Here is a 23,796-nt window from a genome sequence, read left to right as displayed (position 1 = left end):
GTCTTTAGGTAATTTATCATTCCCTTCCTCTGGTTGTCTTTAAGGTTTTCTCTATGTTTTTGATTTTTAGCAGTTTCAATATAATATGCCTCTGCACATGTGTGTTTATTTTGGTATGTATCTTGCTTGTTATAGTTGGAGATTTTGAATCTGTGATTTTGTGTCCATCATCAATTTTGGAAATTTTTTCAGCAATTTTTTCTTCAAACATTTCTTCTGCCTCTTTTTCTCTTTCCTCTCCTTCTGTCATTTCAATTATGGATGTGTCATGCCATTTAATATTGTATCAGAGTTCTTTGATGCTCTGTTATGATCTTTCTTTCTCTCTTTTATTTCCACTCTTTTTTTCGGTTTGGGTAATTTCCACTGACTTATTTTCAAGTCCAGTAATTCTTTCCTTAGCTGTCTTAAGTCTACTAAAAAGCCCAAAGACATTTTTTATCTCTTTGACTATGTTTTTAATTTCTGGCATTTCCATTTGATTTTTCTTAGTTTCCATATCTCCTCTGAAATTACCTATCTGATCTCACATGTAGTCAACCTTTTCCATTAGAGCCTTTAAAATATTAATCATAGTTACTTTAAATTCCTTGTCTGATAATTTTTATATGTGTCCCATATATCACATGTTTGTGTGTATTATCTCTTTGGAGTGCTTTCTCTTGCCTTTTCATATACTCATAATATTTTGCTGAAAGCTGGATATCTTGTGTAAGATAGCAGATACTGAGATAGATATTTCTGGAGGCTTAAAGAGGAGTAGATTGTGAAATGACTTTGCCAGTTGTTTTTTTCTTAATATTTGCTCCCCCTTTAGCTTTGGGTCTTTCCTTAATGCTGTGCCCTAAAGAGAATGTGTCCCTTGAATTTCTTCCATATTCAGCCATATTCCCATATTATTTTTACTCAACACTTGTTAGGCTGTTGGTAGCAGGCCAGGGAGGAAGGGCATTCCTTGATGTTCTGATTAAGACTCAGGTAGGCAAAATGTACCTCTGTATCAGCAATGTGGCCTTCACAAGTGCTCCTGCAACGTTCTCCAATTGTTGTGCTAATCCTAGCATATATTCTGTACCCTACTCCTGGGGATAGAGCATTACTTTTTTTTCTTCCCCTCACCACGATCATTCTTCCTACTGCCACCATCACCAATCAGTTTCCTCCAGTTCCCTAAGACAACGATTTTTTGCCATTCTCTTTGCCATTTAACTCTTTCATTCCACTGGGAAATGGTTGTGGTTTTGAAAGTGGCTGCTGTTTTCCCCAGTCTTTCCTGTGAGTGCCTGGTGGGTTTTGTGGAGGAAAAACCTGCTATAGGATGTACCCCCTATATCTGCCACCTCCAATGTGTCACATTTTCATGCTAGCCCATACTCAGCCTTTAGTAATTCATTAAAATGTTCAACTGAATCATCTTGCTGGTTTATATGACATCTGGTGGTGTCTGCCCAAGGAAAAACAAATGATGCCATCCTCTTTCTCCTTGCAGGTGCCTGTCTCTTTCCAGATTTTGAGTTGTTTGATTGCCCTGCAACCTAAATTTGCTGGTGCATTTTTTTTAAAATTAATGAATAGGTACTTTGTATAGCTTTTTCCTTACAGTAAGAATGAGAAAGACACTCTCTGAAGCTCTCTGCATCTCTGAGCTTAAATCAGAAGCTAGATAGTTTACTCTGGAATTTCTTAATTTACCAAAATAAAGAACTTGAGATTATTTACTGTGAGTCATAAAAATGATAAGGGTTTAGTGAGAATGATGATTGTTTGAATTTATTGATTTTTCCGTGTCTTTAAATATTTTTATTGGAATGGGGGTACTCTTGGCTAACAGCTGATCCCAGTATTTTCTAAAGTCTTAATGAAAACATCTGGGACTGTGGGACACGAAGTGTTATTTTAAAGGAAAAGGTGTCATTCCAGCTTTGAGGAAAGATTGCTCCTTTAGTTTGACAAAGGACTGGTTAAGATCCATGTCTGGAACATAGACGTTCCAGTCTAAATGCCTTTGCATAATGCTGTAAAAGGAGTTTTTGTTGTGGGCAGAGTTGTATCTTTGTAAATTATTATGTTTCTTTGAACTTGGAATGAGGGGTCTCCCCTGGGTTTCCTGGAGTAAAGGGCCTGCAAACCATGTAGGATATAAGAAGAAAGGCATTTTACTGTGGGAAGATAAGTAAAGTAACAGGGGGTAGGTCAGTAACTAAGCAGAAAGGACTGGGTTTGTCCTTTAATGCCAGAAATGATTACTTTTTATATTCAGTCCTATGGTTTTCTTTCTACACTAAGATTTTTTTTTCCCATTATGTCCAGGATTCAGTAAAGTTTGGTTGTATGTTACCGCCTGGAACTGGTTATAATTCAGGAAAGTGAGGAAGAAATAACACTGTCCACATTTGGTACAACAGTTCAGAGGTCTCTGTTAATGGAAAAACAGACAGGCTTGGTGCGACCACAGGTGAACTGCGGGGGTCAAAATGGTAGTTATCAGAAGAGAGCTGGTCGCTGGTCAAAGCGGCTGTCATTGGAATATAAAGCAAAAGGATTCAGATTTCTTCAAAGCACAACCATTCAAAATGTTACAGCTTCTATCAGCAACATGTATGGATAAAGTAAGAAAATTAATGTTTAAAGCAGCAAAAAATTTAAATAATTAATTATCTGAGGTCCCAGTAAAATGAGGTTATTTTCGATTCCATCAGTTCTTAGAGGCAATAAATGTCCAACAAACAGAGGCAGTGATTTTGCATACTTGGCAGAGATTTGATGAACTCAATTTATGAATCAGGATCCTGTTTATACTTTGAGTGGAAAGGATAGTCATTTGTTAGGTTAAGAAGAACCTATTCTTTGACTGCAAGGTTCATAATGTGAAAAATTATTATTGAGCCTGTTCTAAGAAGTACACAATCTTGGAAATACATTGTCATAGCCTTGGAGTTGAAATAAATCTTTTCATTTATTTAATCCACTCCCCTCATGTTACACATGGGTGATACAGAAACCAGTGAGGTCATTCACCCAAAGTCATGTAACAGTAAGAATTTGTAAAACTAACCCACAAGATAATTTAATGAATGATGTGTATTACTGTAATGAAAGTATACAACTTTAGTTTTAAATGAGCAGGTGCCAATTAACATATACGTTAATATTCCTCATGAATATCTACATATGCACAAATTATATACACATTTATAAATATAATAGAGAGAAGTTAAAGATTATAAACATTTTAAATTTTTTATAATTCAGAGTATGATATTAACAATACAAATTTAAAGAACCATAAATACTTCATCAGATTGTTAAAAGATCTTGATATAAGACCATTTTATAATTTCCTCAAAAAATACTGTACTAATGCTAGAAAACCCTGTCAGAAAGGTTTTTTTTGTTTGTTTGTTTGTTTTTTATACTTTAAGTTCTAGGGTACATGTACACAACGTGCAGGTTTGTTACATATGTATACTTGTGCCACATTGGTGTGCTGCACCCATCAACTCGTCAGCACCCATCAACTCATCATTTACATCAGGTATAAGTCCCAATGCAATCCCTCCCCCCCACCATAATAGGCCCCAGTGTGTGATGTTCCCTTTCCCAAGTTCAAGTGATCTCATTGTTCAGTTCCCACCTATGAGTGAGAACATGTGGTGTTTGGTTTTCTGTTCTTGTGATAGTTTCCCGAGAATGATGGTTTCCAGCTGCATCCATGTCCCTACAAAGGACACAAACTCATCCTTTTTTATGGCTGCATAGTATTCCATGGTATATATGTGCCACATTTTCTTAATCCAGTCTGTCATTGATGGACATTTGGGTTGATTCCAAGTCTTTGCTATTGTGAATAGTGCCGCAGTAAACATACATGTGCATGTGTCTTTATAGCAGCATGACTTATAATCCTTTGGGTATATACCCAGTAATGGGATGACTGGGTCAAAAGGTATTTCTAGTTCTAGATCCTTGAGGAATTGCCACACTGTTTTCCACAATGGTTGAACTAGTTTACAATCCCACCAACAGTGTAAAAGTCTTCCTATTTCTCCACATCCTCTCCAGCATCTGTTGTTTCCTGACTTTTTAATGATTGCCATTCTAACTGGTGTGAGATGGTATCTCATTGTGGTTTTGATTTGCATTTCTCTGATGGCCAGTGATGATGAGCCGGTACCATTCCTTCTGAAACTATTCCAATCAATAGAAAAAGAGGGAATCCTCCCTAACTCATTGTATGAGGCCAACATCATCCTGATACCAAAGCCTGGCACAGACACAACAAAAAAAGAGAATTTTAGACCAATATCCCTGATGAACATCGATGCAGAAATCCTCAATAAAATAGTAGCAAACCGAATCCAACAGCACATCAAAAAGCTTATCCACCATGATCAAGTGGGCTTCATCCCTGGGATGCAAGGCTGGTTCAACATACGCAAATCAATAAACGTAATCCAGCATATAAACAGAACCAAAGACAAAAACCACATGATTATCTCAATAGATGCAGAAAAGGCCTTTGACAAAATTCAACAGCCCTTCATGCTAAAAACTCTCAATAAATTTGGTATTGATGGAATGTATCTCAAAATAATAAGAGCTATTTATGACAAACCCACAGCCAATATCATACTGAATGGGCAAAAACTGGAAGCATTCCCTTTGAAAACTGGCACAAGACAGGGATGCCCACTCTCACCACTCCTATTCAACATAGTGTTAGAAAGTTTTAACTTACATCTATTCTGAGTCACTTTTACCAACATCTAATTGCATTTTATGGTTGTTGTTTTCAATTCTCCCTTCCTGCATTAGGACAGTTTTCAGCATTGTTTCAGGAAATCAAAACATGTAAATGCTTTCTGAATAGATAACAATACTATCCACTCAAGGATATGGTCTTCTTTGACTACTTGCCAATTATTTCCTTTTCTTTTGGTAAGGAATGCATGTTCTGAATCCCTGCATGAGCATTTGCAAAGAAAAAAAAAAAAAAAAAAAAAAAAAAAACTAGAATCTTTGACTTTTTCAGCCCTTATATGCAGACATGCTGGACATCTCTCATCTTTTCCTCCAATCCCTTGTTTATTTTGGGACTATTGTTTCTGCGCAAAATCTAGGTCTCTTTTGGTATGTTCAAATAGAACCCTGCTAGCAAATCAATGCTATGTAATGGTCTCTTCTAGAAAAATAAAAGTTGGACATTTAATAATATATTTAAGGGCATACAATAAGCAGAGATGATGACATTTAAAGCGTGTTATTTCTTGTTTTAAGTTAATTTATAGAAAGGATTGTTTTTGTTGTGTTACTGTGGTGTTATCATTGGTATTTAGTAATTTTAATACATTTAGCCAATATGATTTCATAAGCAAGATTCTCTGCAAATCTTAAAGCCCAACCTGGAAGTGAACTGGTGGTGTGTTAACTCTCTGAACTGCTGAGGTACCATTTGGTATACAGTTACATGGGATGTAACTGTCCTAGTTTGGTCAAATAGTTGGGAGGGCTTAACAAATATTGTAGATTGGATTAAATTCAGGATGTTGAGGGCTGCAAGTACAGTCAAATCCTTACTACAGAAGCAATATTGCCAAAACAGAAGTCCAGACTACCAGAGTAGGAAGAATGGCAGTGGGAGGGGAATATGACCATAAAAGAGTTATAAGTTAAATGTCTTATTCCCAGTTCTTGTGCTATAAGTGGGGCTGTATCCCTACCCCCATGTGTGTGGCATATGGCATATCCTGGGTAATAGGAAGAACTAGAAAGCAGGGTCAGGGTGGCTCTAACTATATACCAACGAACCATTCTTGGCCTTGCTATTATGGCTTTTAATTTGCACAAGTTAGGGAAACTTGTGAACTGACAAGACTGACATTTTTCAACAATAAAAGTAAAGTTGTTACCTGCTTATTGATGGATTAATTCCATTTAGGAAAGTTTTAAGACTTAAAGGATTTGGTGTAGAAGTACAGATCACAATTGATTATTGTATAGCATTTTAAAAATGATTTTTGCTTGATGGCTTGGTTTGGATTTTTTGTTTGCTTTATTTTGTAATGTGATTTCAACGCTTTTTTTTTCATTTTACCTTTGAAAAAAATTATGCTAGATATTGGAAGTGTTTGATAATAAATCTAATTACTTATAGTTTTCTTACTCCTACTTCTACCAAGACATAGATGCACAGATGCAAAGCCAGAACTATAATTCAGGGACAATTCCAGTTCTGCCCTTGAAAGTGCTGACCATGGGAAACAATGTAAACACATCAATAATTTTATTTGAAGTCAGATTTTTAGCTTTCAAAACACTTGCCATTTCAATAGTGAAAAAAAGCTAAACAAAATTTTAAAACAGAGAATTACCTTCAGTTAAAAATAAGCAGCCATTATAAACATTTTTCTAGAGCAAATACTACTGACATAAAACTCCATCAATTATGCTTTTCTTTCAAATTTCACTTTGTTATACAGATATTTTTTGTCTGTAAGAATAATTTTTTAATATTCATTGTCAATGCAACAAGATTTCTCTCCATTTTTTTTTATCTGTGGTGTTTACGCTGGTAAGTACAATATATGCAATTATTTCCTGGACATAATCATTTGTACTTCAACTTCAACTTGAAATTGTCCAAAAATGAAATAGCAAACACATCACAATATAGACAACAGTGGAGCTTTTTCCAAGATGACAATTTAATGATTGGCTTTGGCCACTAAAACAGTCATGTGACATGTGATTGATTTAAAGCAAATGGTTGCTGATCAGTCCCTATTCTTTCAGACCTTTCCTGTCATTCTCACATTTATTTATGCTCTTGGCTATTCTTATACTACTGTTGATTATCTGAGAAAAATTCTTTTTACCCACTCTGAAATAATCTATGTTTCTGCAACAATGAGCATAATTGTCAATTATGGCACATTATTCACAGCTCAAAATATCCCTACTACACAGGGTGCCCACAATGTGATGAAATGCAAGTACATAGAGACTTCAGAGAGATACAGAACTTCAGTCTTCCTCCAAAGAATTAAAGATTAAAATGGGATAGATTTAGGTGATCAGGGTTAGGGAGACAGTAGTGAAATAATTTCAGCAAATTATAAAAATTATAAATTTAGTTATCAGTTATGCTCTATGAGACAGAACATGTATCTTACATTGGATACTCAGAGGCTAACACACAGTAGCCATTCAGTAAATACTTGTAGAACTTTGTAAAGAAAGAGAACAGGTGGGAAGGCAGCTATAAGCATCAAAGGAGTGAAATCTCTAAAACTACAACTTCTCATATAAATTTGTTGTGAATAAAGACACAAGCAGGAGCTTGGTTTTGTTTTGTATTTTGTGCTTTACAAAGGATTTTTACCTCATCTCCTCTGACCTTCTTTGGACCCCACTGAGTGAATACCAGTGAAAAAATCAGTTTCTACATCCTTAACTTTGTTAGGATTCTAAGCTGCAACAGCTTTGTCAATCTCATAGCTTAGGTGCGGTTGAGTATCGTAGAGAAATGAGGCCCATCTAGAAAGGAATTTGTTATTTTTACATTAACCATACAAGAAAAAAAATACTCTATCTTGTGGGGTAATTGTGAGGAAAAATGAATGCATATAGCTCTGAAATGCCATAACAAAATGTATCATCTTTTCCAAATTTATTTTTCAGCTGCCCACTCCAGGAGGACACTGAAATGCAGATAAAATGGCATAAATAACTCACCCTGGGTCATTAGGTGAGTGACTGCTTCTAAAAACTCAGAAATGTAAAGGTACAGATGGAAAAAAATACATATCTTTTCTTAAGAATAAAATCACTTTAGTTTATAAAGTTTGTACAATATTTTTAAAGTCTTCCATGAAAATAAGCAATTTTAGGGAGCCTACTGTGAAAAATTTCACCAGATGGGCTCCTAGCCCCTGGACTCAAAACTGACAGCCTATTTAGGTGGGCTTTAAATTCATTATGGAAAGAATGTGACAGATACCCTATGTCTTCCAAACACTAAGGAGTTGCTTCCAGTTTTGAATTAACGCTGAACAACAATTCTATCAAAAAAGAACAGTTAACATCAATTAAAGACATCTGGTGAGTGACAAATTTATCCAAATGTAGAACATCCATAAGAATCCTAAGTCAAATAAAGGGCAATTTCATCAAGAAAATTAACAAATCCAAGTGAGTAGATGACATCTTGAATATCTTTAAACTGGTAGGAAGAAAATGATTCAGTGTACTAGAAAAGTGGGAATGTAATGCAAAAGGCTACAAGAAAGTTTAGAATTTAATACACAAGAAAATTTATTAATGAATAAGAATTAAAATTTATCTAGTTTATTCTCCAGATGAGAAGATTTATAAAACTTTATGAGTTTGGAGAATAACAGAGATATTATAAAGAAAAAAAAATGCTAAAAATTTTCATTTACCTCCTGATTTTAAAATATATAATTACAACAAAAATTTTTTATACCCTGTTCTCTTGTCTGTACCTTTCCTTCCCTCCCCTGATTAGCTAAAAGCCAGTAAGAAAGCAGACATTAGCAGAGGGAAGAAGGGTAACTCAGATAGTTCTGAAATTTATAAACATCTGAAAAGTTAGATGGTCAATCCATTGATAGGATAAGATACTTCAGAGACCTGTGTCATTAGATTTGATGTTAAGAAAGAACAATATAAAATAAGCAAACTAAGAATAGTGAAGAAAGGGGAAAATCATTTACAGTAAAATTAAAGTTAGCTCCTAGGTCTAGGAAGAGATTATCAGACTTCAAAAATCATTGGTAAGAATGTCCCTAACATAAAATTTAGAAAATAAGAAATGAAGAGAAAGATGTTGACCAGATCATTTTTAGTGTTATCAAATTGGGAGAACATACAGATTCTAGTATACTGGTCACTACCCTTTGGGCTTAAACAAGACAGTGACTTATAAAAATCAATCATGCCTTAAGAATATCCAATTCACCTGAGGTCAGGAGTTTGAGACCAGCCGGACCAACATGGTGAAACCCTGTCTCTACTAAAAAGACAAAATTAGCTAGTTGTGGTGGCATATGCCTCTAATCCCGGCTACTCAGGAGGCTGAGACAGGAGAATCACTTGACCTTGGGAGGCAGAGGTTGCAATGAGCAGAGATCCCGGCATTGCACTCTAGTGCAGTGGCTCATGCCTATAATCCCAACACTTTGGGAGGCCGAGGCGGGTGGATCACGAGGTCAGGAGATCAAGACCATCCTGGCTAATATAGTAAAACCCCGTCTCTACTAAAAATACAAAAAAAAAAATTATCTGGGAATGGTGGTGGGCGCCTGTAGTCCCAGGTACTCAGGAGGCTGAGGCAGGAGAATGGCGTGAACCTGGGAGACGGAGCTTGCAGTGAGCTGAGATCTTACCACTGCACTGCAGCCTGGGTGACAGAGCGAGACTCCATCTCAAAAAAAAAAAAAAATTCAAACTCTCTTATGGACCAAATGTTTGTGTCCCCCTGAAATACATATGTTGAAGCCCTAACCCCCACTGTGATTGTTTTTGGAGGTGGGGTCTTTGGGAGGTAATTAGGATTAGATGAATTCATGAAGGTGGGGCCATGATGATGGGATTAGTGACCTTAAAAGAATCAGCAGCAGAGAGCTTGCTTTCTCTCTCTGCCATTTGAGGACCCAGGAAAAAAGTAGCTTTCTGCAAGCCATGAGTAAACCAGGAAGAGAGCGCTTACCAGGAACAAAATTGGATGGCATTTTGATCTTGAACTTCCCAGCCTGCAGAATTGTGATAAAATACATTTCTGTTTAGGCTACCTGGTAGTCTATGGTATATTGTAGCCCAAGCTGATTAATATACTCTCTTTGCCTGGATGCCTTGATTTTCTATTTATTTGGGAACTGGTCTTCAATTCAACTTATGAATGAGCACAACATGGCATAGAATCATAGAAATTCATAACTGGTAGGAAACAGAACTCTCACGTAGTTTAACCACCCATCTTATGCCTGATTTGTTTGAGTTGAAAAGTGACTAAATGGTCTTCCAAGATACACTGGAACCCCTCTCATGAGAGGAATTCACTAAATAAGGTGATCGTTTAAGGATGATCTTTTTTCTACCTCTTTTGTATGCCTTAAATTTTCACAATGAAAGATGCAAGACCTACAGAGAGGCATGTAGGGAGGAACAGAGACTGTTTTACATTTCTAACATTTTCTTTGAAACCAAAGATAAACATCCTCAGATTCTAAAGAGAACTAATTCTTTAAACTTTCTTCATCAAAAGCAGGAAACATCTACCTCTAAGTCTACAATTTTGGATTATATTATGGCAAAAACATTAAGCATTGGAGGGTGACATGCTCAGACCAGAGCAAAATAAAATTTTATAGCCCTAAAGTGACAACTTCTAGCTAGGCAATAAGTCTGGCTCTTTTTTCTGATAAACATTAACTTCTGCTTAGGATCATTTAATTAAGTGGAAGCATTTTATTTATGCCAGTGAAGCTACAAAGCAATGAAATGAGAGTTCTACTGTTTACCTTGAACAAACGTAGGCCAACTCAGGTTCTCTTAATCTGGAACACTTGACCGTTTCCACCAAGATAAAATTTTTTGCATTAAACAAATACAAATAGGAAATGTCCTAGCATCATTAAGTAGTCTCAGTTCCTTAAAGTCACGGCTCAGTTAATCATTTGCTTTTAGAATGTTTTCCTCCAAGAATAGGGAAATGTTTAATGACACATTTGTAATTATTCAAAATATTCTCCCTTTTGCCTTTACACATCTTTTTCAGATCACATGTCTCTGAAATTCAATAAAAGAAAACATTATATGAATAATTTAATTTCATATTTAATTTATAATAAGAAAATTCCGTAAGAGTAAGATGTGTTTGCAGTTTGGTAGTTTGTATGCAGATCACCTCCTATTACAGTGAGTGACTGTATGATGATAAAAGGACTTCCAAGCTCAAAGCCAGGCCCCTTCTTTTATGCAATAATACATACAACCAAATACCAACCAGTAAAACACATAAATTTGAACAATCCCTCAGAGTTTGTTGAATTTACTTGGTTAGTTATTAAACATAGTATTCAGTCAAAGGATTGGCATATGTCTCAGCAAATCCTCATTTTTTAACAAACACAGTTAGGCATACTATACATCTACACATACTCATGCCTCACCCTTAAAAGCTGGATGGTAACTCCATAGAAAGGATGAAAGATGACCTTGGGCCATCACAATAGAATCACTGGTTATAACACAAAGTGTTCTCATACTAGAGAAATGTGTTTGCATTTGTGGTTTTCCTGATGTCTTCAAATGAATATTCCTACGTCACAACTACATCTGTTTGGATGCCTACCCCCATGGGTAAATGAACAAAGGGATGTGTTCTAAGCACTTGCTTGATGGAAATTAACAATCGCTTTCATCCTTGCCTTGTGTGGCTTTCTTTGAGTTGCTCTATTTGTTTTTTGCCACGAGCTAATATAAATTTTAAAAGTATCATGACTGTGGTATCTTAAGAACACTACGTAATTGGAAATAAGGTTTAACCTTCAGTAGAGCCCTGAGGAAGTTCACCTTAAAATATTAAAAAAAAAAAAAAGATTAAAAGAAGTAATTAGATATATATGCCAGGGTTGAAAGCTCATGGAAGGGAAGAACTTTCAGAATGTTACTGGTTGAAGTACCTAATGACATAAGTTTAATTTATGATTTTGGACATGCCCAGAAGGTTTCATATTCAAGATATAAATTCCCTATGTTTTGATTTTTAATCATATATTTTCTGCATGCACTCAAAAATTAGAGTGTTCAATATCAGGCTAGTAGACTTATATGAATGAATGGTAAGATATAAACTAGTTGAAAGAATTTTCATCAAATGCTAACCAGGCCACATAGACAAACAAGTCTTCGTTTGTTAATAAGCTGTGTACAGTCAGAGAACTGTAAGTTAACTAAAGGTTTCCCACAAGCCTAATCATGATAGCACAGTATTAAAATCCAAAACCAAAACTAAAATGTTATATGTACATATGTTTAGAAAACAAATGAAAACAAAAGTTACTTACACTTTTGCTCCGAGAAAGCAAATCACAGGTATTTCTTTTCATCGTGGTGTTTTAAGTAATTAAAATGGGAACTAGTGTTTCCAGTGTCAATGCTCTCACTGCAAGTATCCACTCAAAAGCCAACTGGAATGCTGAAAAGAAAAGGAAGGAAATGTTTAATCAAGTATATGATTAACACATGCACTTTGAAATGCCCTCTTAGACTGGGACAGTAATTCTTAAATAATTCATCGGAACAGGCTAAAACGGTGCTGTGTTTAAAACAATAAAAACATATACACAAGCAACATTTCCAAAACAGTTTTTGTTAAATGTAAGTTAGAGATTTCAAGCACCATCTGTTTTCCATTAAATATTCAACTCTACAGTTTTAGTGGCTGAAAAAAATAAAAAATAATAAAAAAATAAAAACCGATATGGTAGCCATAACCTAAAATTACATGTATAAAATGACGATGCAAACTGAATTGTGTATATGTTGATTCTTATTGGGACAGCTAGGGACTCGACAATTTTTCACTAAGGGATCACTAAGGTGATCCACTGCTGGAGGAATCTTACCTACATGTGAAGAAAAGAGCCCTCTGAGCAACTGCATCATTGCCTCTTGTTTCACTGACAATAATCAATAGTACCTTAAAGCCAATCCAATAACTCTTCAGTAAATTTAGTGAGTTCTCTACCCCTTTAGTTCTAAGTGGTTGTAAGGAATACTTGAGAAGATGAGAACAAAAAGTATAAGCAATAACTGTTAAGTAGTAACTGTTATTTCAAGGAATATTCCAGAGTAATTGCCACTTGAATGACATTGATATCCTCATTATCTAACAAATCTTTGCTTTCTCCTAGACACTACAATGGAGATTCTCCATTTTCAGTTTTGAAGATAGAACAAATCAAGTAGCTGTACGTATTGTGTTCATTTATGATATTCTTTTACATCAGGACACAACCTACATATTTACAGGGTATATTTGCATGTGGGCTGAAGTGCTTTCAGGGAAAGAACTTACTGTAAGGCAAAGAGGATAAAAGGCCTGGTCAAACCACAAAAACTCTGATATTGCAGGTTTAGGCTAATGTTGTAGGTGTAGGCTGATGTTAACAGTGGCATGTAGTTCTATCATTTGGGTTTGTTCTAAGCTTCTCAAAAAACATGAATCAGAGACTTTAGGAAAAGAGTAACAGTGGTGAAGGTCTGAAGGAGCTGGTTTTGCTAAAATGATTGAAAAATATTAAAGTACAAAGTAGTATGAATTATACATTTAAAAGATGAAAAATAAAGTAACTATGTATCATTTTTTAAAAAACATACAAAATGAAAACAGAGAAGCCTGCAGGGACACAGCCTTTTTAAAGGCTGAAAATACTTGTTTGGAATATATGTGAGTCACCCTCTCAAGTCTTCTCAAAATAAAACGAAGACACTTTGCGGGAGGTTAGAGGTCCCATAACAGCAAAGCAGAGGTAGAAACAGAGAAATAAAGTTCACTGCGACTAAGAATATCTCTAGATGCAACTTGGGGACTCAAAGGCAAACAACCGACAAAGCCTACTTCCAAGGTTGATAGAAATGCTTGCCTGAAGATTAAAGAAAAATGCACAATCAAATGTGAGTTGCTAAGATAAATACTGTTTCTCTGAGTGTGTATGGATTTTTTCTAAAGGAGTAGGATTTGAAGGGAGGAGCTGATCCACAAATGGAAAGTTCTCAGCTAGTACACCTCCAGGAACTGAATCACCTTTACAAATTAGCATCCTATAGGTCCCAGAAAATGTGGAATTATGTTACTCATTTAATTTAGGAATTGAACAGAAATAATACAAACTTAAAATATTACATAACTAGGGAAAAAAATTAGATAACAGCTGTGGGAAGCTTACATATTATCAGAGAAAAATTTATTCAAAATATTTATTTATTCATCCAGTATTTAATGAGTAGCCTTAGGGACAACTAAGGAATAGTTGTCCTACTAGGCTAGTGACTCAGTGGTAACACATCAGTCAAATCAGACAAATAATGGATTTGACCTGATAAGTTTTACTGAATTAACCAGTTTTTTAAAAATTTGCCTTGAAATCATTTAAAGACCATCATTAGCAGATACTTTCCTGTGGGAATTTGGAACTTACAGAAATTTCAATAGGTAAAGAGATTCAGTTGAAAACTGACTGCTGATGGAATGGCTCTTCTCACCCTGTAGAGCTAGGAGGCACCTAGCCTCACTAAAAGAGTATAGACTTTGGAACCAGATAGATATAGATTGGAATTTCAGCTTTCCACTGGCATTCTATGTAGCTTTTAGGTACATTATTTGATTTATCTGAACTTTCTCCAGTTCTGCAAAAGAAAGACAATAATACACATATGTGTTTTCAAAATAAATGAAGTAAAAAGGATTGTCTAGGAGAATGCTTGGCTCATAGGAGGTATTTGGATCTCATCATCATCATTATATATTTATCATCATCCATCATCACGACCTTCTTTTTCTGTTAGTATCAAATAGCAAGCAACACCAGCCCATTCTTATTTTTTCTCCTATAAATGCTAACCTCTCTCAGATAATGCATATGTGGGCAGATCTATTTTATACTAACCAGTATGAATGACCTATCAGTTAAAGGTCCAGGAATAAACAGACAGCATACTTATATTAGGATCATTTACAGCAGGTTCAACAAAGAGACTCTTTAAGGAGATGTTGGTAGGGTAGAGGAATCCACAAAGGATGGCACAGTACTTGGAACTAGCAATAGCAAAGTTTTCACCCTAAGAGGGATGGGTTGCCCATACCTAAGAAAAAGCATCACACAGAGTGGGCTGCCTTTAAAATGGAAGTTGCTCTCTGGGACACAGCTAGCCTCAGGTCTCCCTAAAAGGAAGGAGATAAGAAAATGTACGCAGTCTCATTTTCCTTTCTCCATCTGTCTCCTGCTAGGACTCCCCACTAGCCAAATGCAAGCAAGCAGGAGGGCAAAGGAGGAAGATGTACATCTCACTGGTCAGCCTTCCAGGGTACAAAGCCCCTCAAGGTAGGGCAGGGAGGAGAGTGGAGATGGAGAGGAAATGGTAGATGCGCTCTGCAGTCTATGAAGAGGATTGCATGTTCTGCCACCTCATTTATCCTTAAAAAAAAATCTATAATTTATCCTTAAACTTTCCAATAATCCTGTGACGTAGACATTGTCAACATGTTATCCCATGGCACAAAAGAGGAAATCAGCACCAACAAATGAAGGAAATTGCCCAGGAAATGGCAGAACCAGGATTCACACCTGACTGGTCTGCCTCAAAAGTCCACGTTTTTGTCTACTCTTCCATAGTGCTTTGCTGCCAATAGCATGAACCAGTGCATCTTAATTATGAACAACTGGTAACCTCTGCAAAAATCAAAGCTGTGCCTAAACTAAAAAATGTTTGATGAAAAGGTTGACTCTCAGGAAGGCATTTATCTTAGTTCCTACAAGTTTCTCTCTCAGCAAAGATAATGTGGTGAGACTGCAGAAAAGCTTTCTTCCTCCAGGTGCACTAAAAAGAAAGTCAGGCGAGAGAATACTCACACGTGCAATTTCATTACGATAGGAGTTTCCATATAAAGTTAATTAGAAAGAAGGGAGAGTCGGCTCCTGCAGGGAGAACACTTTAGAAATAAAAATGAAGAGAGGAGGTAGATAAGACAGATAGTGCTGGAATATTCAGGGATGGAATTAGAGATGGAGCACCTGTATACATTTTGCTGTGTCCACGCAAAGGGAATTAAGACAGGTTCTATCCTAGAGATTAAAGATTTATATAGCAGAAAATGTCTTGAACTGGTCATCAGATGAAATAAGTTCTACTTTCATTGCTACATCATATACACAAACTGTTTGGTATTAGGAAAATCCTTTCCCTTTTTTTCCTTGTATCTCCACAACCCACATCACAGCATTGTTATGGGGATTAATCAGACAGTATCTCAGAAAAAATTCTGGGGACTTTAAGTTCCCTGCAAATATAAATTTATGTATTGAAACAGCAAATGTCCCCATACATAATGACACCTTTAAATATAAGAATGAAAAGGGGTTCCAATCATCCACAAATATTAGAGAAGCTACTGAACAGGACATGTTTTATATATTTAAGAAGAATTCTTTATTCCCCTCTTTTTGAACTAACATTTTTTTTCTTCTACACAGTAAGTCAGTTCATGTAGTAACTGCTGAATTATAAAGTCACTCAGATGCATTGCTTTTAAAAAGTTTATTGAGCACCTTATATGTGTCAGGCACAGTACTAAGCCCTCAGATAAACAACAAACTTTCTTGATGCGAAGGGAAAGAATTGTTTGGGTGCAGTTGCCTATGAGTGATCAAGGTGTAATGTATTAGCTCTGTCTCGAACTTACTGTTGTCTCCAACTCATCAAAAGGTAGATTTTTCTAGGGCTGCATAAAGTAGACATCAAAATGAAACCAAACTTGGCAGTTTTTTCCCTTGATTAGATTCTAATCTAAATGAAGAATGAATGTATGTGGCATATATAAGAAGAGAAGTTTGATCACAATCAAAGACAACTCCAAAGGAATACAATAAAAACAGGCTTAATTTATCAAGGTTTACTCACCAAAGTATCTGCAGGAAAGAAATTAGGAGGAGGCAATGCAATAATTAATACTTTAAAAGTTTTTTTTTAAAAAAAAGAAAGAAACATACAAGGATGGAAAAACAGATTTTTTTCATGGGAATGTTTGAATTATTGCCTTGGGCTCTTAAATGTCCACTAATTTGCCCTCTATACACGTAAGATAGATAATGTGAACATCTGCTTCAGTTGGCCCTCTGCTACATTGGTGGCAGAAACAAGGGAAGAAAGTTCCAGATATCTCCTCATACCTTCTAAAATTGTGAATTAAAAGAAAGGACTTCTTTGATCTCAGCTCACTGCAAGCTCCGCCTCCCGGGTTTACGCCATTCTCCTGCCTCAGCCTCCCAAGTAGCTGGGACTACAGGCGCCCGTCACCTCGCCCGGCTAGTTTTTTGTATTTTTTTAGTAGAGACGGGGTTTCACCGTGTTAGCCAGGATGGTCTCGATCTCCTGACCTCGTGATCCGCCCGTCTCAGCCTCCCAAAGTGCTGGGATTACAGGCTTGAGCCACCGCGCCCGGCCAAAAGAAAGGACTTCTTATTCCAGATCTAAAGATGACAATAGATATTTCCTGCTATTTACATTTTCTCTAGGGTGCTCTTTATCTGAAGCTATGCTTTATCTGAGCTCCTGCTAGAGGCTATAGAATCTGAGATGTAGAAAGAGCATAGGATACAAATAGGGTAATTGAAGTGTAGGGAACATAAGCAGTCTGCCTAAGGTCATAGGACTGCCTGGGACAACACAATAATGAGAGGACCCTGTATTCCATGCCCAGTCCTGTGTCCAGCTGATGATATTGCCCTGTGCGTGGATTTTCCTAAAACTAGTTTCATCTGTCAACCCAGATGTATCTTGTAGTCTTCCCAGCAGAGTTTAACATCTTGGAATGTGCCAAAGTCAGTGCAATCTACCTGTAACCACAAGGATGGCCTTGTATAATCAGATTGTAGCTTATGCTCAGTAGGAACTCCAGAGTGATGTGTTTCAACTAGAAGAGTCAAGTGATCTGTGATTTGCATGCTTAATTTGGCCTTAGCTCACACCCTATCTCCCAACACCAGCCCTCTACCCTCGTCAGGCTGGTCTCATCTCTGCAGCACCTGAGACACGTCCATTTCTACCTCTTAGCTTTAGATTCATGCCCTTTAATGGTTGTTTCTTTCATTTTACAGAACTCTTTCTATTCAAAGTCCAGCAAAAGCCCGTCTTTCTAATAACAACTTGCCCTGCTGCTCCAAGTCACATAGATTTCTACTGACTCTGAAGTCAAATAACAAAAAGTATTTTGTACCACAAACTTGTCTACTAGCTAACATTTTTTTCAATAATTGTTGTATGGGTTTAATCTTTGCTCCTTCAACTGGGTTTTTGATGTGGTTTGGCTGTGTCCCTACCCAAAATCTCATATTGAATTGTAATCCCTATAATCCCCAGGTGACAAGGCAGAAACCAAATGGAGGTAATGGAATCATGGAGGCTGTTTTCCCCATACTGATCTCATAATAGTGAGTGAGTTCTCACAAGATCTGATGGTTTTATAAGTATTTGGTAGTTCCTTCTGTGTTCATTCTCCATCCTGCCTCCTTGTGAAGAAGGTGGTGCCTTGCTTCCCCTTTGCGTTTCAACATAATTGTAAGTTTCCTGAGACTTCCCCAGCCATGCAGAACTGTGAGCCAATTAAACCTCTTATCTTTATAAATTACCCAGTCTAGAGCAGTTCTTTATAGCAGTATGAAAACGAACTAATAATACAGGGTTGAATAAGGTACATTGTAAAGTCTCTTCCACACTGCAAGTTGTATGATTAAAAAATATAACTTCTACCAGGCACGGTGGCTCATGCCTGTCATCCCAGCACTTTGGGAGGCCAAGGCAGGTAGTTCACCTGAGGTCAGGAGTTTGAGACCAACCTGGCCAACATGGTGAAACCCTGTCTCCATTAAAAAAAAAAAATACAAAAATTAGCTGGGCATGGTGGCAGGCACCTGTAATCCAGCTACTCAAGAAGCTGAGGTAGGAGAATCACTTGAGCCCAGGAGGCAGAGGTTGCAGTGAGCTGAGATCGCACCATTGCACTCCAGGCTGGGTGGCAGAGTGAGACTCCATCTCAAAAAGAAAAAAAAAAAAAAAAAAAGAAAAAAAAAATATATATATTTAAGTTTGAAAGAATTCATTATCATTATTTTGCCTTTGCCATAGTATTAATATGTAACATAACATTGTACCACTTACAAAATATATTAAAAATTCGAGGTATCAATTTATAAAAATGAACATTTTAATTAATAAGTAGAAATTTTGCAAAAGTGGAAATAAAATTATATCAAAATGTAGGATATATTCAATCTCACTATGAATGAAATGAAAATTAAAATCTCAATATTTGTTTGTCTTAAAAATTATTTTACTTCTTAAAAACAAAATACTTGAAAATAGTGTGTATATAATTAGATATGCATTTCATATATTACTGATCAACTTTCCAAATGACATAAGTCTTTGGATAGGAATTTGATAATACATACCAAAAGCTTTAATGGTATTATACACTTTTATATCATAATTCAGGAAGTAACTTGAAATATGGAAAGTGCTTTGTATGCAGAAGCCTTCTAGCAGTACCACTTAAAATAATGAAAATCTGGAAACAATTTAGATGTCAAATAGTAAAGGAATTGCTAAATAAAATATGAGAAACTTCATGATGTACTATGTAATTAAAATCACATATTTTGCAAGATATTTCAATTACATGAGAAAAGGCTTACGTTATAATATTAAGTGAAAAAGTAGGATTAAAGTTGTATGTGTAGTATTATCCTATAAAAAGTTATGCACAGAGAAAAGACTTTAAAATTTAGCAAAATATTAGTAGTTCTATTTAGGTACAGTATTATTGGTAGTTCTGTCTCGTTTCTGTGTTTCTCGGCTTCTCAAATTTTCAACACTTAGAAAAAATACTTAAAAGTCGGATTAAAAGAAAGTATTTGAGAGAATGCAAAACAAGTTACTCATCTCTTCTTACTTCAGACTATATACAAAAGTGCTAGTTTTTGTTCGTGGAATTGTTAGACTGCTTTCTCATTTGTTTGTGTTTGAGTGCTCAAGTTTGCTATTTCATACCCAGTGTTAGACTTTGTTTTTGGGAATCTATAGACCAGAGAAAAGCCCCGTTGGAAAATAGATGGCTAAAATTAAGTTCTCTCTCCCTGACTCTGCTATCTTCGTCCTCCATTTGGGTGTCAATTAACTTACCTCTTTCTTTCAGATCTCGTAATGGTGTCTATAAAAGGAAATCTTCAGGCTCCACTTCACCTAGGAAATCAATCAGTTGTTGAGGCCTCCCTGCCTGTGCTAGTTTCTGGGAATGCAAAATGCATGGAACATGAGACAAATGCAAATGAACAACTGAATCAGCAAGCAAGAGATTTGGGTTTTATAGGATCAACAGGAGCTCAATCTACAAAATAGGTTCATATTATTATAAGGTAGAAAATAAAGGCCGGGCGCGGTGGCTCAAGCCTGTAATCCCAGCACTTTGGGAGGCCGAGACAGGCGGATCACGAGGTCAGGAGATCGAGACCATCCTGGCTAACACGGTGAAACCCCGTCTCTACTAAAAAAATACAAAAAAACTAGCCGGGCGAGGTGGCGCGCGCCTGTAGTCCCAGCTACTCAGGAGGCTGAGGCAGGAGAATGGCGTAAACCCGGGAGGCGGAGCTTGCAGTGAGCTGAGATCCGGCCACTGCACTCCAGCCTGGGCGACAGAGTGAGACTCCGTCTCAAAAAAAAAAAAAAAAAAAAAAAAAAGAAAATAAATGCAATGTAGGTAGAAAAAGCTGTCACAATTTTCAAGAAAAATATTTTTAAAATAATAAGTTAACAATAGGGCTCTTTACCTAGATTTAGTTTCAACAAGCTTTGTTCCCTTTCAACTATTTGAGCCTCTTAATGTCTCTCTGAATATCCCATCAAAAATTATGCCTCAGCTTCCTTCTTCACCCAGCTTACTCTCCCTTACCTCCTTTCCCCCTGTCTGAGAGGATGAGTGAGGTGTTTCTCCTCCTATGAGAAGTCCTGTCTTCTACCTATGCCTGTCTTTCCTCCCCTATCTGTTCTAATTCTAACTGGCTCTCTCCCCTCAAGATCTAAATACTCTCTTGAGTCTTTCCTCTTGTAAAAAGCAAATCATCCTTATAACCCTATGTTCTCCCTCTTCCAGATATCATTCTCTTTCTCTTCAAAATCAAGTTATTTGAAAAAATGTCTATTAACTTTCTTTACCTCCTTATTCCCACCGTTTACCCCTCAACCCAATGCAAGCAAGTTTTACTCCTTCCACATTTAAACTACTTTCTCCAAAGATCCTAGATCTCCATATCACAAAACCTAATAAACCCTTCACAAATTATCTGACTAGAGCTCTCTATAATCACATTGTTTTTGCTTCTAGAAACTCCCTCTTCCTCTGTCTTCTGCTGGTTCTCCAACCAACTGCTCAACTTCTTGCTATTTCATGGGGTCTTCTTATTTTGTCCATATCTAAAATATGGGTGATACCATTGCTATTATTTTTATCAGCATTTCCCAAATGTGACTGCATATTAAAATTAGCTAGGGAATGCCATAAAATGCAGATGGCTAACTCTCCTCCAATGAATCAGAACTTTGAGGAGAGGTACTCAGGAATCTACTTTTGGCCAATACCCCAGATAATAATCATGAAGGATGAAGAACACCACCACTTTGATTGGCACTTGGGAGCCTCTGTTCTAGATTATATTTCTTGATAATCCACTAATTTTTATTGTTTTTGCTGCCATGTGTATACTTTAACCCCCCACATACATATCTCATACACTGAGAGGGGTCTACCACTACTACAGTCTTCCAGAGTTTTATCTACACAAATTCAGGCACTTTCTAATGTTATTCTTGTCACCAACACTGCCTACTTCAAGTCCACCTTAAAATCTATCAATTTATGCTGTAGGGGATAGCTGCCTATTTCTGCTTCAAGACTCAACTCAGGTGTTATCTCCCCCTGGAAGAGTTTCCTGATTCTCCCAATATCCCAGCACCATTCCCACTGCCAGCCTGACTTAATATCCCTTTTTACTCCCTCCATAATGCCTCCTGAATGCCTCCCACAGTATATTTGTCAAATTACATCAAAATGATCTGTTTAATTGTACATCACTGACAACCTTGCCCTGGACTCTAAGTTCCTTGAGGTTTCATGTTTATATATATAATCACAACATAAAATATACTTAGTAAATGTATACTGATCTCTCCTGAATTGAAAGAGAATTATGAGAAGAAAAGCACATTTTGTCTCCAGACTGAAAAGAATCAAATCATTTCCTTTGTAGTTTATGCCCATATAAAACCATCATTCTATTCCCTTCTCTTCCTCCAAAATGATAACAGCAAACTCTTTTACTAATTTATTCACCAGACATTTACTGGACACTTCTGGTATGCAATGAACTGTGCTCTAGGGTCCAGGGATGCAGAGATAAATATGATAAAAATCTGTCTCCACATGGAACTCCAAGTCTAGTGGGGGACAGAGACAAATAACACAATACACTAACTACTCTGACAGAATCTCAGAATAGCTGGTGTGGGACCCCAGAGGAGGCAGCAAGTGACTCATACACCTAATGGCTTCAAAGCCTGTTCCAAGTTATTCTGCTCTTGTGAACACTTCTCTTTAAGTTATTCAAATGCCATTTCATATACTGATGTTTTCCCCCACGTAGAGGAAAAGAAAGATGAAGGTAGACATTGACGGTTCCTTTCATCTCCTTTGTGCGTCTAGTCAGAACTTTGTCCCTGCAGAAAAGGCGTCTGTAGAATTCCACACCTATAAAGTATGCTGTAAATGACCATTGAATGAATAATATGCAGGTGGTCACATTTACATAAGAGAACACAAACCACTTTCAATTTCAGTACAAATGACATTTTTGGAAATAAAAGCATATCATTTGGCTCCCCAAATAGCCTAATTCTTCACTCCCAAGGGTATGGAAATGCCAGAGTACCCACTCTTTCAATGCTCACCTTAACCAGTATTTCAAAATGGCACAGCTCAGTCATTGAGCTATAAATTAATTACTTTCCTCCAAGGATTCCATGCTTTATGGCCTTTCCCCCAACCTAAAATAATTTCAGCTTTCTAAAACACAACTCTCCACCCTAATTAAAAGTCCACAGACATTCTCATTAATATCTCATAAATGTAGGGTTTGTTGCTTGATAATACTTTGCTTTGGTGTTAGCCTCCCACGGCAGAGAAGAAAGTTACAACAAATGCTTCCTTTTAGCAACTTTCCTAGCCATACACCCTCCCACTGCCTCATTATGGTGCCCTTCCTGCCTGGGTAGTGGGACGTATCTAGAGCAGTTTTGTCCTGTGAATCACAGGACAGCATGGTTCGTAGTTTGCTGGCCTGAGGCCCAATGTGGAACGAGCCTCTGAGATGTGTCATCATCAGCTTGACTATAACAGATCCATTGAGAGCCTCAGGATAAAATTCCCTGAGTCACCATGAGGAAAATAAAATGATAGCAAGATGATCCCCGTAAAATCTCTGGTGCAAGCTGCTTACTATCTACAAAGAAAAGTGGAGTTCATCAAGGCATTGAGCCTTTTATTCTTTATCATGTTTTTCTGTTCCATATTAAAGTAAAATCTGCTGTTTGAATACTTGTAAATTTGAGAAGTATTAGAAATGGCATTTCACTGAGGGTTGTAGAATGTATGCAGAGACTACGGTCTACAAATCATTAATTACAAATCATAGTCTGTACTTTATATCATGATACCAACTCGGTTCTAAAACATGAACCATTCTGCCTCTCTAGCAAAAATAAGATAGACAGATGATAGATAGATCGATAGATAGATAGATAGATAGAGAGATAGATAGAAAGACAGACAGACAGACAGACAGACAGGAATAGGTAGCTGAAAGAGAAAAGGAAAGGTAAGAGTGAGAAATAGTGAGAAATTGGAAAAGAGAATCCATGCTATAGATCCTGCATTCTATTATGTGT

The 23,796-nt window shown here is 36.7% G+C and overlaps 1 protein-coding gene across 7 annotated transcripts in view; it reads right to left on the bottom strand.

The window, feature by feature from the left end:
- The window catches only part of LOC105499433 (phosphodiesterase 4D), a 1,582,997-nt gene that overhangs the window by 1,223,339 nt on the left and 335,862 nt on the right, over positions 1-23,796 (bottom strand). For all 7 annotated transcript variants that reach the window (XM_071097867.1, XM_024786952.2, XM_071097875.1 and 4 more), the window contains exon 2: positions 12,090-12,220. In XM_071097867.1, coding sequence (XP_070953968.1) covers positions 12,090-12,131 — 42 coding nt within the window. In that variant the 5' untranslated portion in view covers positions 12,132-12,220. The remainder of the gene's footprint in view (positions 1-12,089; positions 12,221-23,796) is intronic.

The sequence above is a fragment of the Macaca nemestrina genome, chromosome 6 (genome assembly GCF_043159975.1).
Source record: "Macaca nemestrina isolate mMacNem1 chromosome 6, mMacNem.hap1, whole genome shotgun sequence".
NCBI classification, from domain to species: domain Eukaryota; kingdom Metazoa; phylum Chordata; class Mammalia; order Primates; family Cercopithecidae; genus Macaca; species Macaca nemestrina.
Note: the sequence above shows the minus strand (reverse complement) of the source record. Positions and strands in the feature narration are given on the sequence as shown.